This window comes from Trichomycterus rosablanca, chromosome 6 (assembly GCF_030014385.1).
Source record: "Trichomycterus rosablanca isolate fTriRos1 chromosome 6, fTriRos1.hap1, whole genome shotgun sequence".
In the NCBI taxonomy this organism is placed as follows: Eukaryota; Metazoa; Chordata; class Actinopteri; order Siluriformes; family Trichomycteridae; genus Trichomycterus; species Trichomycterus rosablanca.
The window spans coordinates 50,037,110-50,059,114 of NC_085993.1; the positions used below are offsets into that span (position 1 = coordinate 50,037,110).

The 22,005-nt window shown below is 41.8% G+C and overlaps 1 protein-coding gene across 2 annotated transcripts in view; it reads left to right on the forward strand.

Moving 5' to 3' along the window:
• Positions 1-19,024, forward strand: part of zc3h3 (zinc finger CCCH-type containing 3) — a 94,456-nt gene extending 75,432 nt beyond the window's left edge. The window contains exons 9-12 of one of the 2 annotated variants that reach the window (XM_062997106.1): positions 935-1,066; positions 10,778-10,941; positions 11,705-11,859; positions 18,532-19,024. In XM_062997106.1, the coding sequence (XP_062853176.1) occupies positions 935-1,066; positions 10,778-10,941; positions 11,705-11,859; positions 18,532-18,563 (483 nt within the window). In that variant the 3' untranslated portion in view covers positions 18,564-19,024. Of the gene's footprint in view, positions 1-934; positions 1,067-8,876; positions 8,989-10,777; positions 10,942-11,704; positions 11,860-18,531 lie in introns of those variants that run through there. The other variant, XM_062997107.1, reaches the window with a different exon arrangement.
• The last annotated feature ends 2,981 nt before the right edge of the window (positions 19,025-22,005 follow it).

The window sequence follows — 22,005 nt, forward strand, 5'->3', positions numbered from 1 at the left end:
ATAACATTAAAACCACTTTCTTGTTTCTACACTCACTGTCCATTTTATCAGCTCCACTTACCATATAGAAGCACTTTGTAGTTCTACAATTACTGACTGTAGTCCATCCGTTTCTCTGCATGCTTTGTTAGCCCCCTTTCACCCTGTTCTTCAATGGTCAGGACCCCCACAGGACCACCACAGAGCAGGTATTATTTAGGTGGTGGATGATTCTCAGCACTGCAGTGACACTGACATGGTGGTGGTGTGTTAGTGTGCGTTGTGCTGGTACGAGTGGATCAGACACAGCAGCGCTCCTGGAGTTTTTGAATACTGTGTCCACTCTATTAGACACTCCTACCTAGTTGGTCCATGATCGCTCATCTATTGCTGCTGTTTGAGTCGGTCATCTTCTAGACCTTCATCAGTGGTCACAGGACGCTGCCCACGGGGCGCTGTTGGCTGGATATTTTTGGTTGGTGGACTATTCTCAGTCCAGCAGTGACAGTGAGGTGTTTAAAAACTCCATCAGCGCTGCTGTGTCTGATCCACTCATACCAGCACAACACACACTAACACACCACCACCATGTCAGTGTCACTGCAGTGCTGAGAATGATCCACCACCTAAATAATACCTGCTCTGTGGTGGTCCTGTGGGGGTCCTGACCATTAAAGAACAGCATGAAAGGGGGTAACAAAGCATGCAGAGATACAGACGGACTACAGTCAGTAATTGTAGAACTACGAAGTGTTCTAACTAACTAACTTAATAGCCGTATGATTGCTAGAACTGCCTCATATTGTGCCGTATATATGTCTTAAAGGGAAATCTTGATTATGATTATTAATACATGATGATAATATGTTGGCGTCCACCAGACCAGACTGTTTGGATGAAACTAACTGATGTGGTCAGTCCGAGTGACCGTTCGCTATCTCTCCTCTCTGTTTAGATGCCCGTGTGCTTGTACTTCCTGAAGGGAATCTGTAACAACAGCAGCTGCCCCTACAGCCACGTCTACGTGTCTCGCAAAGCGGCCGTGTGTCAGGACTTCGTCCGAGGCTACTGTCCTCAGGGAGAGAAGGTAACCGTCTCACTCGGCACCGCAGCACATCCGACTCTCAACACATCACCCCAATAAAGCACTCCCGCTGGCACACGCTCACTCCTCATAGGTTACCGGCTTAAACGGTGCCACGATGACAGCAAGCGTCACCTCAGATGTTTTAATTCCCTGCTGTCTGAAATCAACCCTGATGTGTCAAACCGAACAAGCTTTATGAGCTCATTGCAGTCAGTTTATTGCACCGTGGTCAAAAGTATGTGGCCACCACTTGAGTAGAGCTGTTGGTTACCAAGTGGAAGGTTGTGGGATCTAATCCATTTACATCGGTGGCATTTAGCAGACGCTTTTATATCCATGACAGAATACAATGCAAGCAACTGTGGATGGAAATTTGTGCTGTTTTTGTTTTAGCTCTTTTTATGACATTTATTTTAAACACTCAGGTAACAAGACATGCAGCATGTAGTAATAAGAACCCTGTAAAATCCTAAAATGTAGGAAATTAAGACCAATTATTTTACTTTTAAGCATTTATCAGACAGTTTTATCCAAAGTGACGTACAGTTGTAGCTAAATACAGTACAAGCAACTGAGGTTTAAGGGTCTTGCTCAAGGGTGCAACTGTAAAACTCGGTCATCTTTTAGACCTTCATCAGTGGTCACAGGACGCTGCCCACGTGGCGCTGTTGTCTGGATATTTTTGGTTGGTGGACTATTCTCAGTCCAGCAGTGACAGTGAGGTGTTTAAAAACTCCAGCAGCGCTGCTGTGTCTGATCCACTCGGACCATTAAAGAACAGCAGGAAAGAGGGCTAACAAAGCATGTAGAGAACAACAAAGTGCTTCTATATGGTAAGTGCTGATAACATGGACAGTGAGTGTAGAAACAAGGAGGTGGTTTTAATGTTATGGCTGATCGGTGTAAGTTCCTTACGCTGCTTGGAACTCTCACTGTGCTAATAACTGTTAGCACATGCTGTTAATTACCCATAAACCCAGTGGCGCTGCTCTGTAGCTGTTCGTAACTGTGATTTATTTACTTCAGACCGTGCGCTTTGTGTTCTTTTGTCTTTGCCTTGTTTTCTTAGTCCACCATCACGTCTCCTCATCTGTGTCCATTTATTTATGCATCTTCGCACTGTCAAGGCTCATTTAAATATTTGGGGCGAAACACGAACATATAAAGAGAGAGATATTAATATTTATTCTATTAGCCAAAGTGCTTAGGTCTGTAATTTTGCTCCGTCCCAAAAGCACTGTCTCAGATATGATGGATAGCGCCGCGTAATTACGGACGCGAAAAAGTGCTGACGACGGCAGAGCGGACGAGAGGCCGGCGATGGATACGCCAGCGGAGCAAGGGTTAAAGCACACGTTCATCCTCCCCTGTTCTCTCCCCCTTCTATTCCCCTTCCATCCCTCAGTCTCACACTTTTTACATTTCATCCTTTCTATCATACTTTTACTCTTCTCGCTTTGTTTTTATTCTCATCATCCCACCTTAAGCACATACGATTCGCCTTGTGTACTCGCATCCCTCGTTTTCAGCTCGGTTTTCATAGCTTACATTACTCTCTCTCTCTCTCTCTCTTTCTGTCTCTCTCTCTGTGTCTCATTCTCTTTTATTCTCCCTCTCTTGCTCTGTAATGTAAAATTGTGAAATGTGCTGACTCGTTCTGCTCCGTGGCCAGTAGAAAGCTCCTCTAATAGGCCCCAGAGACTTTCCAGCCTACCTTAAATCAAGTGGAAAATTGTTAACTCGTGCCGGTATAAAGATGTTCCATCCACTTTTCCTTTTTTTTTTTTCGTGCATCTCTTTTCCTTCTTTTCACCGCTTTTATGTAAATGAAAATCTATGGCAGGCTCGGGATGGCTCGGCCCTGGGCTCTCATGTGTTTTCTTTGTTGGGAGAGAGGCAGCAATTCACATCGCAGTTAATGAACCTTTTCTTTAGTGTCCACATAACAGCGAGCTTAATTTTTTCTTATTACTTTACAAACTGCTTCAATGAATGCGCCGTGCATCTCGGTGTGCTTCTTGTTATAAATAAAGGAGCTGCTCAACAGAGCGGTCTGACCCGTCTTATCAATACAATGATCATAACCCTTTATGAAGTAATAAGTGCTCGTATATGTTTATTATAATACAGATAGAGCGGCACGGTGGTTAAGTGGGTAGCACTGTCGCCTCACAGCGAGAAGGTCCTGGGTTTGATCCCCAGATGTAGCGGTCTGGTTCCTTTCTGTGTGGGGTTTGCATGTTCTCCCCGTGTTTGTGTGGGTTTTGTTCAGGAGTTTGGTTTCCTCCCACAGTCCAAAGACGTGCAAGTGAGGTGAACTGGAGCCCAACAGTGGTACCATAGTGGTGGTGGGTCTTGATCTGGCAACCTTCTGATTAATAGTTCAGTTCTTTAACCACTAAGTTCATACAGTGAACTCAGAAAGTATTTAGACCACTTGACTTTTTCACCCTGCATTGTTTGTAGACATGACTGGATATGACTCTGATTTTACCCATCAGTCAATGGTTTTAGCTTACTAAGCTAGCACAGTTAGCCTCAGGCCGTGCAAACAGACGGGCCGAGGTGGCACAACCAGCTAGCACGCCAGCTAACTTCTCCCTCCGTGTACCGGTTAAACTGTCCCTGATGAGCCTGAACTTACAAATAAACGACGCTTGTGCACCTTTATTCAGATTAAACATCAATGAGAATTTATTTACATTTGAAAAGAACTCTGTTGGTTGCTCCGCATTTCATTTGTCCGCCATGTTTGTAGTTTTTGAGAGAAAAGTCGTGCCGCACTGAATGGTGGGATTGCCTTCAGTGCTGAGGAGACGTCGGACGCTCCCTCGCTATTCAGTCAGATCATCACTCAGAATTAAGGCGCCTCAGTAGGAGCATTTTAAGCGATCTAAGGATTTAGACACGCCCTCTTCTCAGGAGTGTAGGCTGACCTAAAGTGTGTCTGTGTAGAGAGATCACAAGGTTTTTTTAGGTAGACCCAGAGTTTGAGGAACACACCTAGGTCTACTTCAAGGCAGAGTGGCACATAGAAAACACCAAACCAGAACCCCGCTCGCCCCCTCTGTGGGTCAAGGATCTCTGTCAAATATGTCCTTAATGCATGTCAAAACATGAACAACACCTAGGTTCCTAGGTGAAGCGGTCCAGGTCCTCTCTATGTGGAGTTTGCATGTTCTCCCCGTGTCTGTGTGGGTTTCCTCCGGGAGCTCTGGTTTCCTCCCACAAAAGTGAGGTGAACTGGAGATACAAAATTGTCCATGACTGTGTGACAATTACCGTTCCTGTTATGAATGTAACCAAAGTGTGTAAAACATGACGTTAAAAACAGACTTCATACAGACAGAAAAGTCTTATAAATAATGTAGATCCATATTGACCATAACGCATCGTTTTATTCATTCATTAGATGAATTTTGGCTCAAATCTTCTGAATGAACGACTCTCCAGAGTCTAAAACAAAGCACATTTTAAAAACAGGACCAAATGCCCCCCACAGACGGGCTGAAATTGCAATCGACTGAACCCAAGTGGAGAAGGATTTAGCAAATTGGAGCAATTAGCCACAGGCGTGGTGAGTGATGATGTTGTCTATAGGATGATGTAGGGCGTATTAGGGCCGAGACTCACAGGCTGCGATAATCTCGTCCCGGGAGACAGGACGTGTGTTCATGCATGTTGCTGCGTCCGTTCCTATCTTACGTAATTACTTTTACTTACACAAGTTCATACTCTGTTATTTTAAATATGTATTTTATACCAATCAGGATCAAAATCCATCCCGCAGCATAGAGCACCAAGTTCCTCACATGGATCAGATTGATTTCTCCCCAAACTACAGGCTATAAATAACCCACCCTGCTTCTTTCTGACTTGATTGATCAAAATTACTGTTAAACTTCTCAGTTTTGTTAAGTAAAACTGTATTATGCTGCTTTTTTAAATAATGCCAGCATACTTACCATGAACTTGTGGTGTTTATATTATTTTTGATAGTAAACTGTACTGTTAATGCAGTATAAAGAAATCACCCACTCACTGTCTTAACCGCTTATCCAATTAGGGTCACTGGGTTGTACTGGGGCCTATCCCAGCTTTTCAATGGGCGCAAGGCACACAGTAACACCCTGGATGGGGCGCCAGTCCCTCACAGGGCAGACACACACACACATACACCTATAGAGCAATTCAGTGTCTCCAATTCACCTGACTGCATGTTTTTGGACTGTGGGAGGAAACCGAAGCTTCCGGAGGAAACCCACGCAGACACGGGGAGAACATGCAAACTCATGCAAACTCTCAAATCCAGGACCTTCTTGCTGTGAGGTGACAGTGCTACCCACCGAGCCACTGTGCTACCCTAAAGAAATCATGTGTTTACATTTTCGGCATTTAGCGGACGCTTTTATCCAAAGCAATTAAAAATTAAGGGCCTTGCTCAAGGGCCCAACAGTGGCAACCTGGCAGTGGTGGGGCTTGAACTAGCGACCTTTGGATTTCTAGTCCAGTATCTTAACCACTAGGCTATAACTGCCCTGTGTTTGTACCGTGGTGAAACCCATAAAAAACTCGTAATGATTAGAGAAGAGTTTTATTCTTGTCTGCTCAGAAGTATCACACTGACAGTTGTAGCCTAGTGGTTAATGTACTGGACTAGTAATCAGAAGGTTGTTAGTTCAAGCCCCACCACTGCCAGCAAGACCATTAACCCTCAATTGTATACTGTAACAACTGTAAGTCGCTTTGGATAAAAGTGGCCACTAAGTGGACAAAAATGTAAATGTACATGAATGTATGCAAATGTACAAAGCCTAACTCAGAGAGTGTGATAAGAAGGAAAGAAAATAATCATGCTTTATACTCCCATCAGTGAGCTTGTAGGACAGTGGAAGATTCCACCACTAACAGAGATTTAGACCAGCTAGAACTGGGTTTTGGAGGTCATGTAAGCCACTTCTCTAGTAACGCTCTATTGTAGCAGAATTCTTGGAACATTGGAATACGACTACTGGCAATCATGCCCTAAGCATATCTAATCGATTATGTATTGATACTTCTAGTGTAAATTAACATTGTTTTCTCCCACAGTACTTACAATTTTACTATGTTTAACTAGCATCTTTAATTAGAGCTGGTATTAAAAGACGGATTTGCTTCTGATAAATCTTTATGTGCTGTAAGAAAATATCATTTAAAAGCTGCACGGTGGTTCGGTGGGTAGCACTGTCGCCTCACAGCAAGAAGGTCCAGGGTTTGACTCCCAGGTGGAGCGGTCCGGGTCCTTTCTGTGCAGAGTTTGCATGTTCTCCCCATGTCTGTCCAAAGTCCAAAGACATTCAAGTGAGGTGAACTGGAGATACGAAATCGTCCATGACTGTTTGATATTAAAAAGACTTGAACTGATGAATCTTGTGTAACGAGTAACTACGTGTCTTGTCATGAATGTAACCAAAGTGTGTAAAACATGACATTACAATCCTAATAAATAAATAAACTATTCGAAAGGCAGTGGTAGCCTACTGGGTAGAGCTTTGGCTAACAGACAGAAGATTGTCGGTTCAAAACCAGGCTTTGCCATGCAGCCACTGTTGGGCCCTTGAGCAAGGCCCAGGGTATATTACTGCTCAGGCCTTCTCCGACCCGTGCTCAGCCCTTAACGGAATCCTTTTTCACCTATGCACTCTGCACAGGCGCCTCTCTCTCTGCCAGTCAGGGTCCTTACACAGTGTTTGAAGACCCCACCCACATAGTCCGGTCATCCCGCCCTAGCAGAAACGTGTCTGCTGCAGGCACTGCCAATTATGCCCGCTAGATGGCGCCCAGTCAACCGGTGGCAACATTGAGTTTCAAACCGAGGAGTTCAGAATCTCGGCGCTGGTGTGCTGGCGGAATATCCCGCTGCGCCACCTGGGTGCCCATTATTGATTACTAAATATCTGTATTTCAATCATTCCAAGTGTACACATGGTTGTGCCAAGGTGCTGCCCCGTTACGGGCGGATTTACTGTTTGGAACAATAAACTTCACCAAAGAGAGAAGCATGATTACATTTCTCTTAAAGTTCAGCCAAAGAAAACAGTCGTTAAAAGTGTTAATATGTTTAGAAGTTTAGTTACATGTTTAATTAATGTTTTAATCGTTCTTTTCTGTTCTGCATCACAAAAGTCAGGGAGCCTTAAATGAAACCCACCTAAAGAATGCTAACCATAAATCTAAATATTTAATTAGATAATGAAGACGTTTTGTAGCACATCTCTAATTATTTCGACTCCCGAGACGCTTTACATAGAAACGATTAAACAAAAATCATCTTCCAGCAGCTGAGCCGTAAGTGATCCGAGGGATTAACGCTGTAAATGCCTGAGCCCAGAGAAACGATCTGGATGAGCCATAACGCTGAGAGACAACAAACTCGAGGCATCCAGACACCCCCAAATCCTAACTGCAACTTTTTTATTTTTACCATATCAGTTCATTTAAAACACAAAGTGATTATCTATTAAACTTCTGTGATTTCTAATCACTTGTAAATGTATTTTGTGTTTGGACTGCATCACCACACACATCACCAAAAATGCACCAGGAATTATTAATACATATATTTTAATTAGACAAGCGTTATTTTCTCTCGAAACCATTAACAAAACAAAATAAATAAACAACAGTGGCTACATTTCAGAGTGCTTTTTATAAATGAATTATAAGCTTACTCTTATAAGCAAATATAGTTTTAATTTTTGGTTATGTTACTTTCCTAGATAAAACATAGTGATGTGATTAGTCCAGGTATTTTTGGCTTTTTCTCATGAATAGATTTGAGGGACATCTGTCTGTCTGTCTATCTATCTATCTATCTATCTATCTATCTTTTTATCTAACTGTCTATCCATTTTTTTATCCAACTATCTGTCTGTCTATCTATCTTTTTATCTAAATATCTGTCTGTCTGTCTGTCTATCTATCTATCTGTCTATCTTTTCATCTAAATATCTATCTGTCTGTCTATCTATCTATCTATCTATCTATATATCTATGTCTATCTATGTCTATCTATCTATCTATCTATCTGTCTATCTGTCTTTCTGCCTTTCTGCCAGTCTCTGTTTATATTTCTGTCTATATTTCTATCTATCTGTCTGTTTGTCTATCTGTGACTGTCTGTCTGCCTGTTTGTCTATCTATCTATCTATCTATCTGTCTTTCTAACTATCTGTGTCTATCTTTTTTTCTATCTATCTGTCTGTCTATCTGTTTGTCTGTCTATATGTGACTGTTTTCTGTCTATTTCTATCTATCTATCTGTCTGTCTGTCTGTCTGTCTGTCTATCTGCCTGTATGTCTGTCTGACAATCTATCCATGCCCCCCCTCAAAAATAAATAAATAAATGCCCTACATAAATCAGTGTATCTATACGTTTGCTTATGAAGATTTTTGTGAATCTGAGTGTCGTTGCCTTTTGTTTTTGTAATATTTTAGAGAATCTTGTGTAATTCAGATCATCAAAACACATCATGCAGTAGGATCATATTTTTACCAGCGTGTTTACGTTTACTGACCTCTGAAGCTCAATTAACAACAGTGTACCAGCTACTTCAAGCTAAAATCACAAACATGTAGCACATAAACAATTTCTGCTCGGCCTGTCATCCAGAGTTTTTTTTAAATAACCTGTATTTACACTTTATTTTTAAACAGAAGAGGTGCTGAGTGTATAAAATCTTATGTTTATTCTCCGTGTTTCCTCTCTGTTGTTTATTTAGTATGAGCAGTGCTGTATTGTTCGTACTATCTGAACTGTGTTTACAGTGAAATAGATCTCCGCCGTGGACTGATGGGGGACATCAGTCATGTTCCAAATCCCCACCAGATTACGGCTTCATAAAGTTTCCTCATGTTCAGTATCAGTGTGGAAGATGGATCGGTCACACGGTGTGTTCAGGTGTGTTAGGTGGTGCAGGACGTGTCTGTATCAGGTTGTGAATCTCAGTATGAACTCGGTGACTACAGGGCGACAGAGAGTCCACACTGTTCCCTGAAAGAAGATCCACACACACACACACACACACACACACACACACTCTCTCTACTCTATTTCAAGAGCAACCTGCTCCACATACGTCCACTATCCTCTCACATGCGCACATCTCGCACCCCTCGCTCCATAGTTGGTATAATTAGCTTTTCTGACAGGTGGAGGAGATCGGATCTCCTCAAGAATGAAGCTACCAATTTACACCCATATTACACACACACACACACACACACACACACACTCTTACCTACTTTCACTCACTCACTCTCACTAACTCACTCACATAGTCACCCACTCACTCACTCTCTTACTCACTTGTTTGCGGTCATTTTCACAATGATAACAATAATAAAAGTGATAGTAATAATAATAATAATAATAGCAAAAATATTAACAATAATAATAAAATAATAATAGCAATAATAATAATAGTAGTAATAATTATAATATTAATTATAATAATAACAATGATAATGATAATAATAATAGCAATAATAATTATAATATTAATAATAATGATAATATAATAATAATAGCAATAATATTAATGATAATAATAATAATAGTAGTAATAATTATAATATTAATAATAACAATAATAATAGCAATAATATTAACAATAATAATAAAATAATAAAAGCGATGATAATAATAGTAGTAATTATAATATTAATAATAATAACAATAATAATAGCAATAATATTAAAAAATAATAAAATAATAATAGCTATAATAATATTATTAATAACAGTAATAATAACAGTAATAATAATAATAATTATTTATAATAATATTAACAATAATAATAGCAATAATATTAATAATAATAGTAATTATTATTATTATAATAATAATAATAGTAGCAATAATTATAATAGTAATAATAACAATAATAATAATAAAAATAATTACAATGATATAATAATAATGTATTTAGAATAATATAATATTTAGAGTAAAAAGAATATAATAATAATAGTAGTAATAATAGTAATATTAATAATAATAGTGATAGTGATAATAATATAATAATAAAAGTAATCATAATAATAGTAATAATAACAATAATAAAAACAATAATTATAATAGTAAGAATAATAATAATAACAATAATAATTAATAATAATAATCTTTATTTATTTTGCACCTTTCATACAGCAGCAGTTCAAAGTTCTTTACACGACAGAAAATGGCACAAATACAGCAGTTTAAATATAAGAATAAAAAGGAAAGAATCAAATAAAAAGAAAGTGCTGGATTAAAACTTAGGTAAATGAATGAATAAATAATGAACACACTATAAATCATTAAGTCAACGACCTTAATCTAATTTAATCTAATCATGGCTAGTTTGGAGCCCATTTCGAATTCCTAAACACAAATACAGTATAGTAAAAGCTACTACTGGGTACATGAACACCACAACAGAGCCAAAATATGTGGCTAACTACTGGGTACGGGAACACCCCAACAAAGCTAAAATCTGTATTTGTGTTATTATGAGGGATTTAACCCCATACCATTTACATGTAGGAGAGAGCTTTGGTTTTCATTTCTGCAGCATGTATGGACAGCATGGAGAACACAGACTCTTCACTAAGAATTCAGACCAGTACTGACGAACCTTTCACCTGAGTAATGATTGTACACTAACTGGACATTATTTTATCCCCAGTGTAAGAAGAAACACACGCTGGTGTGTCCAGACTTTTCCAGCACTGGCGCATGTCCCAACGGGTCCAAGTGTAAACTGCAGCACAGACAGAAAACCAAGCGTCCCGGATCCGGTCTGAGCTCAGGAACGTCCAGGAAACCCCACAGCAGAGAATCTACGAAGAGGTGGGTCATACAAACAAACCCTAATCAGTACACTTGTTTAATTCATTAATGATGTCTATTGTATCAACCTATCTTTGATACCTCTAAAAATTAGACATCTCAGGCCGCTCAGGTGGCGCAGCGGTAAAACGCACACTGAACACCAGACCTGGGATCTCGAATACATCGTATCGAGTCTCAGCTCTGCCTGCCGGCTGGGCTGAGCAGCTACATGAACAACGATTGGCCTGTTGTTCAGATAGGGGTGAGATTAAGCCGGATAGGGTCTCTCTCATACTTAATGCAATTACGACCTCTGCTGGCTGATTGATGGCGCCTGCACAGAGACGGGGAGAGAATGCTGTCAGGGTGTGTCTCTCCGTACACAGTGCTGATCCGCATTGCACTCGTCAAAGTGCAGGTGATAAGACGCATACGGCTGCTGCCCACGTGTCGGAGGGGGCATGGGTTAGCTTCGTTCTCCTCAATCAGAGCGGGGATCGGCATTGGTGGAGAGAAAGCATGACGCAATCGGGCAATTGGAAGAAAAAAAATTCGACATCATTCTGCTCCTGACCTGGATAATGCGGTTGATAAACATGAAATTATATGAATATAAATTTAATTATGCTGCTCTATAAGAAACCGTCATATTTACATTAGGAATTTTACTGATGATTTAAATTCTCTGCATATGGAACACGTGTGATCAGGTAGAATTCAGCTGCAATTACATATTGAAGTGACATTTTCGGTTAATCCTGCGTCTCTCTGAATGTCCCAGGCCGGACGCTGAAGAGTCCACTCGGGCTGAAGAGAGCACGCCCAGCGCAGGTCTGGCGAAGCTTCCCTCCTTCATCTCTCTGTCCAGTTCTCCGGAGACCTCACAGATTGCCGAGAGCCCCCAATGCCCCCCTGCAGCCGGAGCAGAGGGCACAGGTGAGCCACACAGAACACACACCTGGTGGTGTGAACAGCGTACAAGCTCCTTTACCTCCGTCCTTTTCGGCTTTTCTTGATGCTTGAGTGTTAGCTTTATTACAGGACACACAGACATGATGTTTACGTTTATGCTACGAGGGATCTTCAAAAAGTTTCCTCACTTTTATATTTTGGTTATAAGCGGTGAGGGTGCAGGAGGAGGAGGAGGAGTAATCGCTCGTGTCTGAGAGACGCTTATAGTCCGGATTTAGCTCCATCTGATTTCCACCTTTTTGGACGCTCAAAGAAGCTTTAAGGGGAAGAAGATTTTCATGTGATGATGATGAAACTGTCACAGCGTAAAAGGTATTAGTATACACCAATCAGGCATAACATTATGACCACCTTCCTAATATTGTGTTGGCCCCCCGTGTACTGCCAAAGCAACTCTGCAGCTGTGCTGCACTGTGTATTCTGACACCTTTCTATCAGAACCAGCATGAACTTCTTCAGCAGTTTGAGCTACAGTAGCTCGTCTTTTGGATCGGACCACACAGGCCAGCCTTCGCTCTCCACATGCATCAGTGAGCCTTGGCCGCCCATGACCCTGTCTCCGGTTTACCACTGTTCTTTTCTTGGACCACTTTTGATAGATACTGACCACTGCAGACCGGGACACACCCCACAAGAGCTGCAGTTTTGGAGATGCTCCGACCCAGTCATCTAGCCATCACAATCTGGTCCTCGTCAAACTCGCTCAGATCCTCACGCTCGCCCATTTTTCCTGCTTCTAACATCAACTTTGAGGATAAAATGTCACTTGCTGCCTAATATATCCCCCCCCCACTAACAGGTGCCGTGATGAAGAGATGATCAGTGTTATTCACTTCACCTGTCAGTGCTCATAATGTTATGCCTGGTCACCTATAAACTATGGGTTTGGGGTATTTCATTCAAATTTATATCAAATTGATTAATTTCTGTAGCCATTTCAATGATGAGACATCACAAACTAATTTAAAAGCTCTTTGTTCAGACTTATGATGCTTTTGCTCCTCTCCAAACTTTTCATCAGGGCGGCACAGTGTCCCGGTAGGTAGCACTGTCACCTCACAGCAAGAAGATCCTGAGATTGATTCCTTTCTTTGTGGAGTTTGCATGTTCTCCTCGTGTCTGTGTTGGTTTCCTTCCACAATCCAAAAACATGCAGTCAGGTTAAATGGAGCTACTAAAAATAGGTGTGAATGTGTGTGTGTGTGTGTGAATGTGTGTGTGTGTGAATGTGTGTGTGTGTGTTTGCCCTGTGATGGACTGGTGACCTGTCCAGGGTGTTTCCTCCCTTTCGCCCCGTGAATTCGACCCACAGCAACCCTAAATAGGGTAAATAACTAATGAGCTATTTGGTTTCATTGTTTTAATTGTGGCGGATCCATGGGTAGCACTGTCGTCACAACCACAAGGTCCTGGGTTTGATTCCCAGGTGTCTCCTTGTTCTCCCAGAGTCAGCATGGGTTTCCTCCAGGAGCTCAAGTTTCCTCCCAAAGTCATGGGGAAACACATGTATGTTAGGTGAATTAGTGTGTGTGTGTGTGTGTGTGTGTGTGTGTGTGTGTGTGTGTGTGTGTGTGTGTGTGTGTGTGTGTGTGTGTTGCCCTATGATGGGTTGGCAACCTGTCCAGGGTGTTTCCTCTCTTTCGGCCATTGAATACGACCCAGAACAAAGTAAAATTTTCTTTATCATTGCAACAGTGACTCCTACAGATAATAAAGAGAGTAGCATGATTCTCCTTAAGAGCTCAGACAGCCAGTTTAAAGTTGCGGCAGGTGGATTTAAATGTGCCGGTGGAGACGTGCGCTAGGCATTATTGTCCTGTACGGGGGAATTAAGTATATCCAAATTGGAACAGCTTAAAAAAGTCTGGAGAAAGCAGGATCTAAGTTTTCAGTAGGAACTGAAATAAACGAGCGCAGATACTAAGTAAGGTGAACCAACACGGAGGGAATGGGAAAGGACAGGGGTGTAATGTTGGGGTGAATATTTAGGGATACACTTGAGAGTTATAGTAAGGTGCAGTACTTGGAAGAGGGGAGTGATATTTTGGATTATGCTACAAAGGATGATGATGATTAGGATGGGCTGGAGAGGGGATGTAATGCTTAAGGGAGGAGGGGGGATGAGGGGGATAATATTTAGGTTTGTTACACAGCACACGCACAGCTGAACACAGCGCTGACAGTCTGACTAATAGACGATGGGGGAGGAGGACACATGTGTCCCACTTAGACCCCCGGGCACAGCTTGGGGGGTCAGCAGGGCAGCGTCCTGCTAAAACTCACAGGGAAGAGCACGGTGCTTCCTCACAGAGGGTCGACTGATGAGGCAAAACACACGTTAATACACTTAATAATTCATTGAATACATAAATACACCACCTCCTTGTTTCTACACTCACTGTTCATTTTATCAGCTCCACTTACCATATAGAAGCACTTTGTAGTTCTACAATTACTGACTGTAGTCCATCTGTTTCTCTGCATGCTTTTTTTTTTACCTGCTTTCACCCTGTTCTTCAATGGTCAGGACCCCCACAGGACCACCACAGACCAGGTATTATTTAGGTGGTGGATCATTCTCAGCACTGCAGTGACACTGACATGGTGGTGGTGTGTTAGTGTGTGTTGTGCTGGTATGAGTGGATCAGACACAGCAGCGCTGATGGAGTTTTTAAATACCTCACTGTCACTGCTGGACTGAGAATAGTCCACCAACCAAAAATATCCAGCCAACAGTGCCCCGTGGGCAGCGTCCTGTGACCACTGATGAAGGTCTAGAAGATGACCGACTCAAACAGCAGCAATAGATGAGCGATCGTCTCTGACTTTACATCTACAAGGTGGACCAACTAGGTAGGAGTGTCTAATAGAGTGGATAGTGAGTGGACACGGTATTTAAAAACTCCAGCAGCGCTGCTGTGTCTGATCCACTCATAACAGCACAACACACACTAACACACCACCACCAGGTCAGTGTCACTGCAGTGCTGAGAATGATCCACCACCTAAATAATACCTGCTCTGTGGGGGGGACAGAACATGAAGCCTCGCACTGTCGCTGGATGTTCTAGGTTTGTATTCGATTATTAAGGAAGCTGTGCTGTGTATTGTAGCTTCTATTTATTCTATCATTCAATGTATGAGTGTAATTTAATGACTGACGTAAAATGTGGCTCTTTTCTATAAAAATAAGTGAATTAAAGCGTATTTTTACAGTATTTACTAATAATCAGCAGCTACTTTTTCTCTCCAAAACAACTTGCATTAAGGTCTTTCAGTCACACAGTGCAAACATCATGACGCAGCATCAAGATCCATTATGTTTCAGTGTTTTCTCCCATTTTCTCCCAATCCCTGATTGCAGTCGAGGTGGGTATATTGCTGCTCACGCCCCCTCCAACCCGCGTGCAGCCCTTAGCGGAACCCTTTTTCACCTATGCACTCTGCACAGGCGCCTCTCTATCTGCCGATCAGGGTCCTTACACAGCATTTGAAGACCCCACCCACATAGTCCGGTCAACCAAAAATATCCACCCACATAGTCCGGTCAACCCGCCCTAGCAGAACCGTGTCTGCTGCATTGCAGGCACTGCCAATTATGCCCGCTAGATGGCGCTCAGCCGACCAGTGGCAACACCGAGTTTCGAACCGAGGAGTTCAGAATTTCGGTGCTGGTGTGTTAGCAGAATATGCACCACCTGGGCACTGTAAATGTAGATTCTTGATCTATACCAGGGACGTCCAAACTGCAGCCTGTTACCATTTTTAAAACGGCTTGCGAGGTATTTTAGAAAAAAGTTATTATGCAGGTTTTAAAAAAACGTCTTGAACTGTTTGAACTCTGGGTGTCTCTATCACATAAAACAAATCTAAAACGCTCCCCGTCTTCTTGCCCCTGACTCAAAACATTAATGTTCTCGAGTTTTTGGATAAACGTGGCGGCTCCAGAGAAACGAAAACTAGATGCGAACGCAGAAGATTTCAGGCGCGCTGGGAACATAAATATTTTTTCAGAGTTCAGAACGAAGTGGGCATGTTTAATTTAAAAGAAGTATAATAATCTTCTCGTTAGAATTATAAACTAGTGAGTGTAATTTGCAAAATCTGAGTTTACACGACACTGTGGACAATAGATCATCAGTCCCTTAAATAAAAAGGAAGTGGAATTGTTAGTAATCATGAAGCTTTGTTATATTTTTATTTGTTTGATTATAAGAGTCTGTGGCCCCGTGGTTGCTTGAGAAAAGTCGTGCCGTTCTTCAGCGCTGAAAAAGCGTCGGACGCTCCCTCGTTATTCAGTCAGATTATCACTCAGAATTAACCTCAGTAGGAGCATTTTAAGGGATCTAACACTAAGAATTTAGACACGCCCTCTTCTCAGGAGTGTAGGATGACCTAAAATGTGTCCATGTAGAGAGATCACTGGGTTCTCACACAGACCCTTAGAGTCAGTTTGAGTGATCTGTTATATAATCATTAATCAGCCTCTGATCCCACAGTCATACTCGATGACGTCTGTTCACTGTTATTTATACAGTCTGGGGCCGAGAGACTCACACATGCTCATGCATTTTTCATGTTATATGTTCAGACGCGTGTACAGTACCTCAGCGCTTCCTCGTGAGCTGCTGCCCTTTCTCTTACACCCTAAATAAGAAGACAGAAGAAGAACCCGGTTTATTCCAGTCTATATATGTAAGCTCTTTATATAGTGGCCGTGCCTGGGACATACATACCGAAGTATATACATTGGCTCCCTCTTATATTACCACAGCGCCGTTTCTAGAACCCAAGCTGTACTGATTGTGCTTCTCTTAAACTGCTTAAAGCATCTCAGTGATATTTAATGTAGGACAGTTGTGGCTTATGTGAGGGTTGGAGTCTCACATACTAGCAGTTCATCACCAGTGGTGAGGCTACAGCTTGGATGGGTTGAGCATTCACACGCACAGTGTTTGAGCCGCAAATATTACTTTTAATTAATGAATTGAAGTTTTATATTAATAATGTGTGAAACAGAGAAATGTATTTAATTCGTCCTGATATAGTTATAACATTTTGGCTAGCATAACAGTTATGTAATGGGTACGAGCCAACGCCCATGTTTAATATGGCAAATTTATACCACCAGAAGTGAAGTTCCACCACAAATTAGCTCTACTAAATGTCATATTTTTTAAGAAGTCAAACGAGTTATACTGTCCAATAAATCCACTATTATTTTAAAACTATTTGCGAAGCTGAATCGTACCACACGGGCCAGCCTTCGCTCCCTACATGCATCAGTGAGCCTTGGCTGCCCATGACGCTGTCGCCGGTTTACCACTGTTCCTTCCTTGGACCACTTTTAATAGTTACTGACCACTGCAGACCGGGAACACCCCACAAGAGCTGCAGTTTTGGAGACGCTCTGACCCAGTCGTCTAGCCATCACAATTTGGCTTCTGGACACAAGCACAGTTACATTAAAAACACAGTTTTACACTGATTAGCCATGACATTAAAACCACCTCCTTGTTTCTACACTCACTGTCCATTTTATCAGCTCCACTTACCATATAGAAGCACTTTGTAGTTCTACAATTACTGACTGTAGTCCATCTGTTTCTCTAAATACTTTATCCCCCTTGCATGCTGTTCTCCAATGGTCAGGACCCCCACAGGACCACCACAGAGCAGGTATTATTTAGGTGGTGGATCATTCTCAGCACTGCAGTGATACTGACATGGTGCTGGTGTGTTAGTGTGTGTTGTGCTGGTATGAGTGGAGAATAGTCCACCAACCAAAAATATCCAGCCAACAGAGCCCCGTGGGCAGCGTCCTGTGACCACTGATGAAGGTCTAGAAGATGATTGACTCAAACAACAGCAATAGATGAGCGATCGTCTCTGACTTTACATCTACAAGGTGGACCAACTAGGTAGGAGTGTCTAATAGAGTGGACAGTGAGTGGACACGGTATTTAAAAACTCCAGCAGCGCTGCTGTGTCTGATCCACTCATACCAGCACAACACACACTAACACACCACCACCATGTCAGTGTCACTGCAGTGCTGAGAATCATCCACCACCTAAATAATACCTGCTCTGTGGTGGTCCTGACCATTGAAGAACAGCATGAAAGGGGGTTACAAAGCATGTAGAGAAACAGATGGACTACAGTCAGTAATTGTAGAACTACAAAGTGCATCTATATGGTAAGTGGAGCTGATAAAATGGACAGTGGGTGTAGAAACAAGGAGGTGGTTTTAATGTTATGGCTGATCGGTGTATCTCGTCCAGGAAGTGGTTTTGATGTCTGTTGGCGTCTCATTTAGAGAACCTTTATCCTCAATAGTCTAAAAACTTTCTGTAGCGCAAATGTCTGACGGACGATCACTTAAAGTTCAATAAACTTCCTATGTGAGGAATAAATAGGACACAAATAATCAGTGTGCTGTCAATACACAAAGTAATAGTGGGAAACACTGCTGGAGTGTAACTGCTGCCTGGTTTAAGTCACTCGATCTGATGTCTTGTGTAAAAACAAAGCAGGAACTCATCCAGGAACAGTGCTGTTCTCACTGAGGATCATGTAGCGACGTGTTTATACTCATTCTGATTTTCTTTGTGCCTTTTTATAATTTTTTTGTAGGGAAGAAGCTGCACATCAAGCCTCGATTCTAACGACTGAACTCTGAGACTCTCGGCCGTCTCTCAAACAACCTTACAGTCTGGAGAAAAGGAATCCACATTGTTACCCACTGCAGTATTGATGCATTTATTTTATTATTATTATTTTTTTTTTTTTTATGGAAAGTGTGTCCAAGTCAAACACCAGTGTAAATACTGTCAGAATCAGAAGTGAAATGTGAAGTAAAACAAAAAAAACTTAGAATCACTGTTGTTAGTTCCAGGTCTTTTGCGCTTCAGGCTTTTATACAGTTATCAGTTTTAAAAACGCCTCTTTTCTCTGTTTAAAGACGCTTTTCTGGTGCCTTTTTTGAGGCGGTCGATCTCAGGAACTCTCTGCAAGTGTCACTTTTAAGTTGTTCTAACTTCTGTGGTTTGTATTTTAAAGATTTATTGTGTTTTATTTAATGTTGTGGTTATATGATCTATAAAACCATTAAAGATGTTTAATGTGAGACGATTATTGTAGTTCTTTCTGTTTGGAGAGTGTTGATTAAAATTAAAAACACTACCTTTTATCCCACTTACTCCAAATTCAGTGGAATATGGTGGAGTTTTCTTGCAAACTGGGACACAACTAACAGTTAAACTAACAAAAAGCTGGAAGTGTGTGTGTGTGTGTGTGTGTGTGTAAGCAACAATGCAAAACAGTGTCTAAACCAGGGGTCACCAACACGGCAGGGCATGTTCTAAAAAAAAGAAATAGCGACTGCAGAGCTCCGTCTAAAAATTATATTTGCATTACTGATCTTTTTTAATCAATAACACTTGCATTGATGCAGATTTAAAAATGACAATAGTGAATATAACATTTTAAAAACAAAAATGTTTTATGTTTATATGAGCTCTGATCTTGTCTGGGTGCAGAGTTTTATATCCTGCGCGAGGCACAAGCAAGTGAGTGCAGCTACGATGGGGAGCGAGATGCGGTTTTTACTATGGAAAAATAATTTAAAAAAAACATGTCAGAAAAGCTAAAAGAACCTAATATTTTTACAATGATTGGGAGGAAAAGTGTGTTTAATTTGCGAGGGGACTGGCGATGGCAGAGAGCGGCACAATGTGGAAGCTTCAGTACGTGTCACAAAAACGTCCATTTAAATCGTAGCTTTTAAAAAAAAATCTTACTTAACTGATCATTTGTACAAACATGGGACAGAGATCAGGATTTGTTCTAAAATGTTACAAAGATAGTGATAAGTACAAACGGGACATGGTTTGAAGATGTAATTACTCTGACTTTCAAATATTAAAACAGATGAACAGAAATAAATAATGTTACATGTTTAAATATATCTGTGTTTCCTGCCATGGTAAATCAATTGTTAATAATTATTGTGAGGAATGATTAACATGTGATCAGACAGTCTCTTCACATATATGAACATTTATTATTAATATTATTAATCATAATATTATCATTAAAGGTGAACCGTGCAACTTTATTATATTCAGGTTTGTATCCTACAAGTAGCCCTTCAGCTTACTCGGTACCCTTAAAGTAGCCCTCTGTTTCCAAAAGGTTGGTGACCTTAGTAATTCAAAGTGTTAATTCAACCAGGACCGTTACTGATCTGAACACTACACGATTATAAACCTTCATCACCTCTTTACTAAGCACTTAAAGTTGAGAACTGACTTGCACTCACTCACTCACTTTCTAAACCGCTTATCCAATCAGGGTTGCGGGGGGTGCTGGAGCCTATCCCTGCTTTTCAATGGGCGCAAGGCACACAGTAACACCCTGGACGGGGCGCCAGTCAATCGCAGGGCATACACACACACACACATACACACACCCATTCACATATAGGGCAGTTCAGTGTCTCTGATTAACCTGACTGCATGTTTTTGGACTGTGGAAGGAAACCGGAGCTCCCGGAGGAAACCCACGCAGGAAGGACCCGTTAAAAGACCTGCCTGGGGATCGAACCCAGGATCATCTTGCTGTGAGGCGACAGTGCTACCCACCCAGCCGCCGTGCCGCCCGACTTGCACTTACTAACCATGTTTACTGTGGAAGCTTTTCTGTGAGTCGCTGTGGATAAGAGCGTCTGCTAAATGCAGATGATGTAAATGTAATTAATTTTGTATGCTTGGTAGCAATGTGTGTATTTATTGGTATATACGTTTGTCCCAGTATTGTAGCACTACACAGCACCAACACCTCGCCCTGTCTCTGATCGACTGTGTAAATTCTATTTTATTTTTATTATTAGCGTTTGTTTAATTTTGCTGTAAAGATGGAGAATGTTTTTAATGCCGCGACTCTTCTCGTCTCCTGAGCCGCAGCAGCTGCGTGTGCTGATATTCTCTCTGTAATGTAATTAGCCTGCTGAGTGATAGAGAGGTGGAGGACGCGCAATGGCTCCCGTAATCCTTCGCTTCCTCCTCACTCCGTTCAGACCCTCCATATTCAGACTATTAATACCGCGTTTAGCTAAGGCCTCGTTCCTGATGACAAACGAGCATCGGCGGCCGCGGGAGAGCCGGTTAGCCGCGCCGGCAGCGACAGGGGGCATTAATACACCCGGCGAGGGCCTCGCTTCGGTGCGCGGTGCATCTGCGTGCCCTGACAGGCCTTGTGCCGTGTTAACGAGATAAAACCCGTCTGTCTGATGCACTCTACACAAAACGACAGGAATGAAGTGAGCGAGCGCCGGGTTCCTCTCGCTGGTTCCTATCCGTCTCTCCAAACGTGTGACACACCGGGGAGAAAAACATCATCATCTGTACATTAAGGTTTGTTTATACCAGAGGTGTGTGTGTGTGTTCTGCAACTGTGTCCATATAAATAGGGATAGTTTGACTGAACCTCTAATGAAACCTGTTATCTTGTGCTAAGAGGACATGTTTTGATGGTCAGAAATTCTAGTAACACCAGTAAACAGTTCTGCAATAAATTAAAAGCTGTTGAAACACTGGAGACGCTGTCCACAGTCAAGCAAGCTTTACGAGGCCTACTGGAACTGACAGCTGACAGCATTCACAGGAACATTCTTGGCATCAATCAAAAACGCGAAGGTGTGATTGATTTTAATAGAAACGATGTGTTTACTGATCATACGGCACGGCCGTGAGTCAAAACGATGCTCCGTCATCCGGTAACGTTCATGGATCGGAGCGCACCCCAGTGCAGTCACGTGTCATCCAGTCAAAGGCTCATCCAAGACCTGCCCCATCCAGCATTTAAAACACATTTTCCTCTGCACGGCATTAATCTGAAACAAAAAAAAAAACAGGGAGATTCACTCGAAACGGGCCCCGGATATTCTGTCATAACTCTCGTTAGGATGAAGCGATCTGAACCAAAGAAATACGCTACATACCTTGACGTGTGTGTAATCGTTTGCATTACATGCGATGTTGGCAGTGTTATGTTTTCTGCCAGACACAGACATCGTTTAAACGAACTGGTGACCCAATAGGTTGGCAC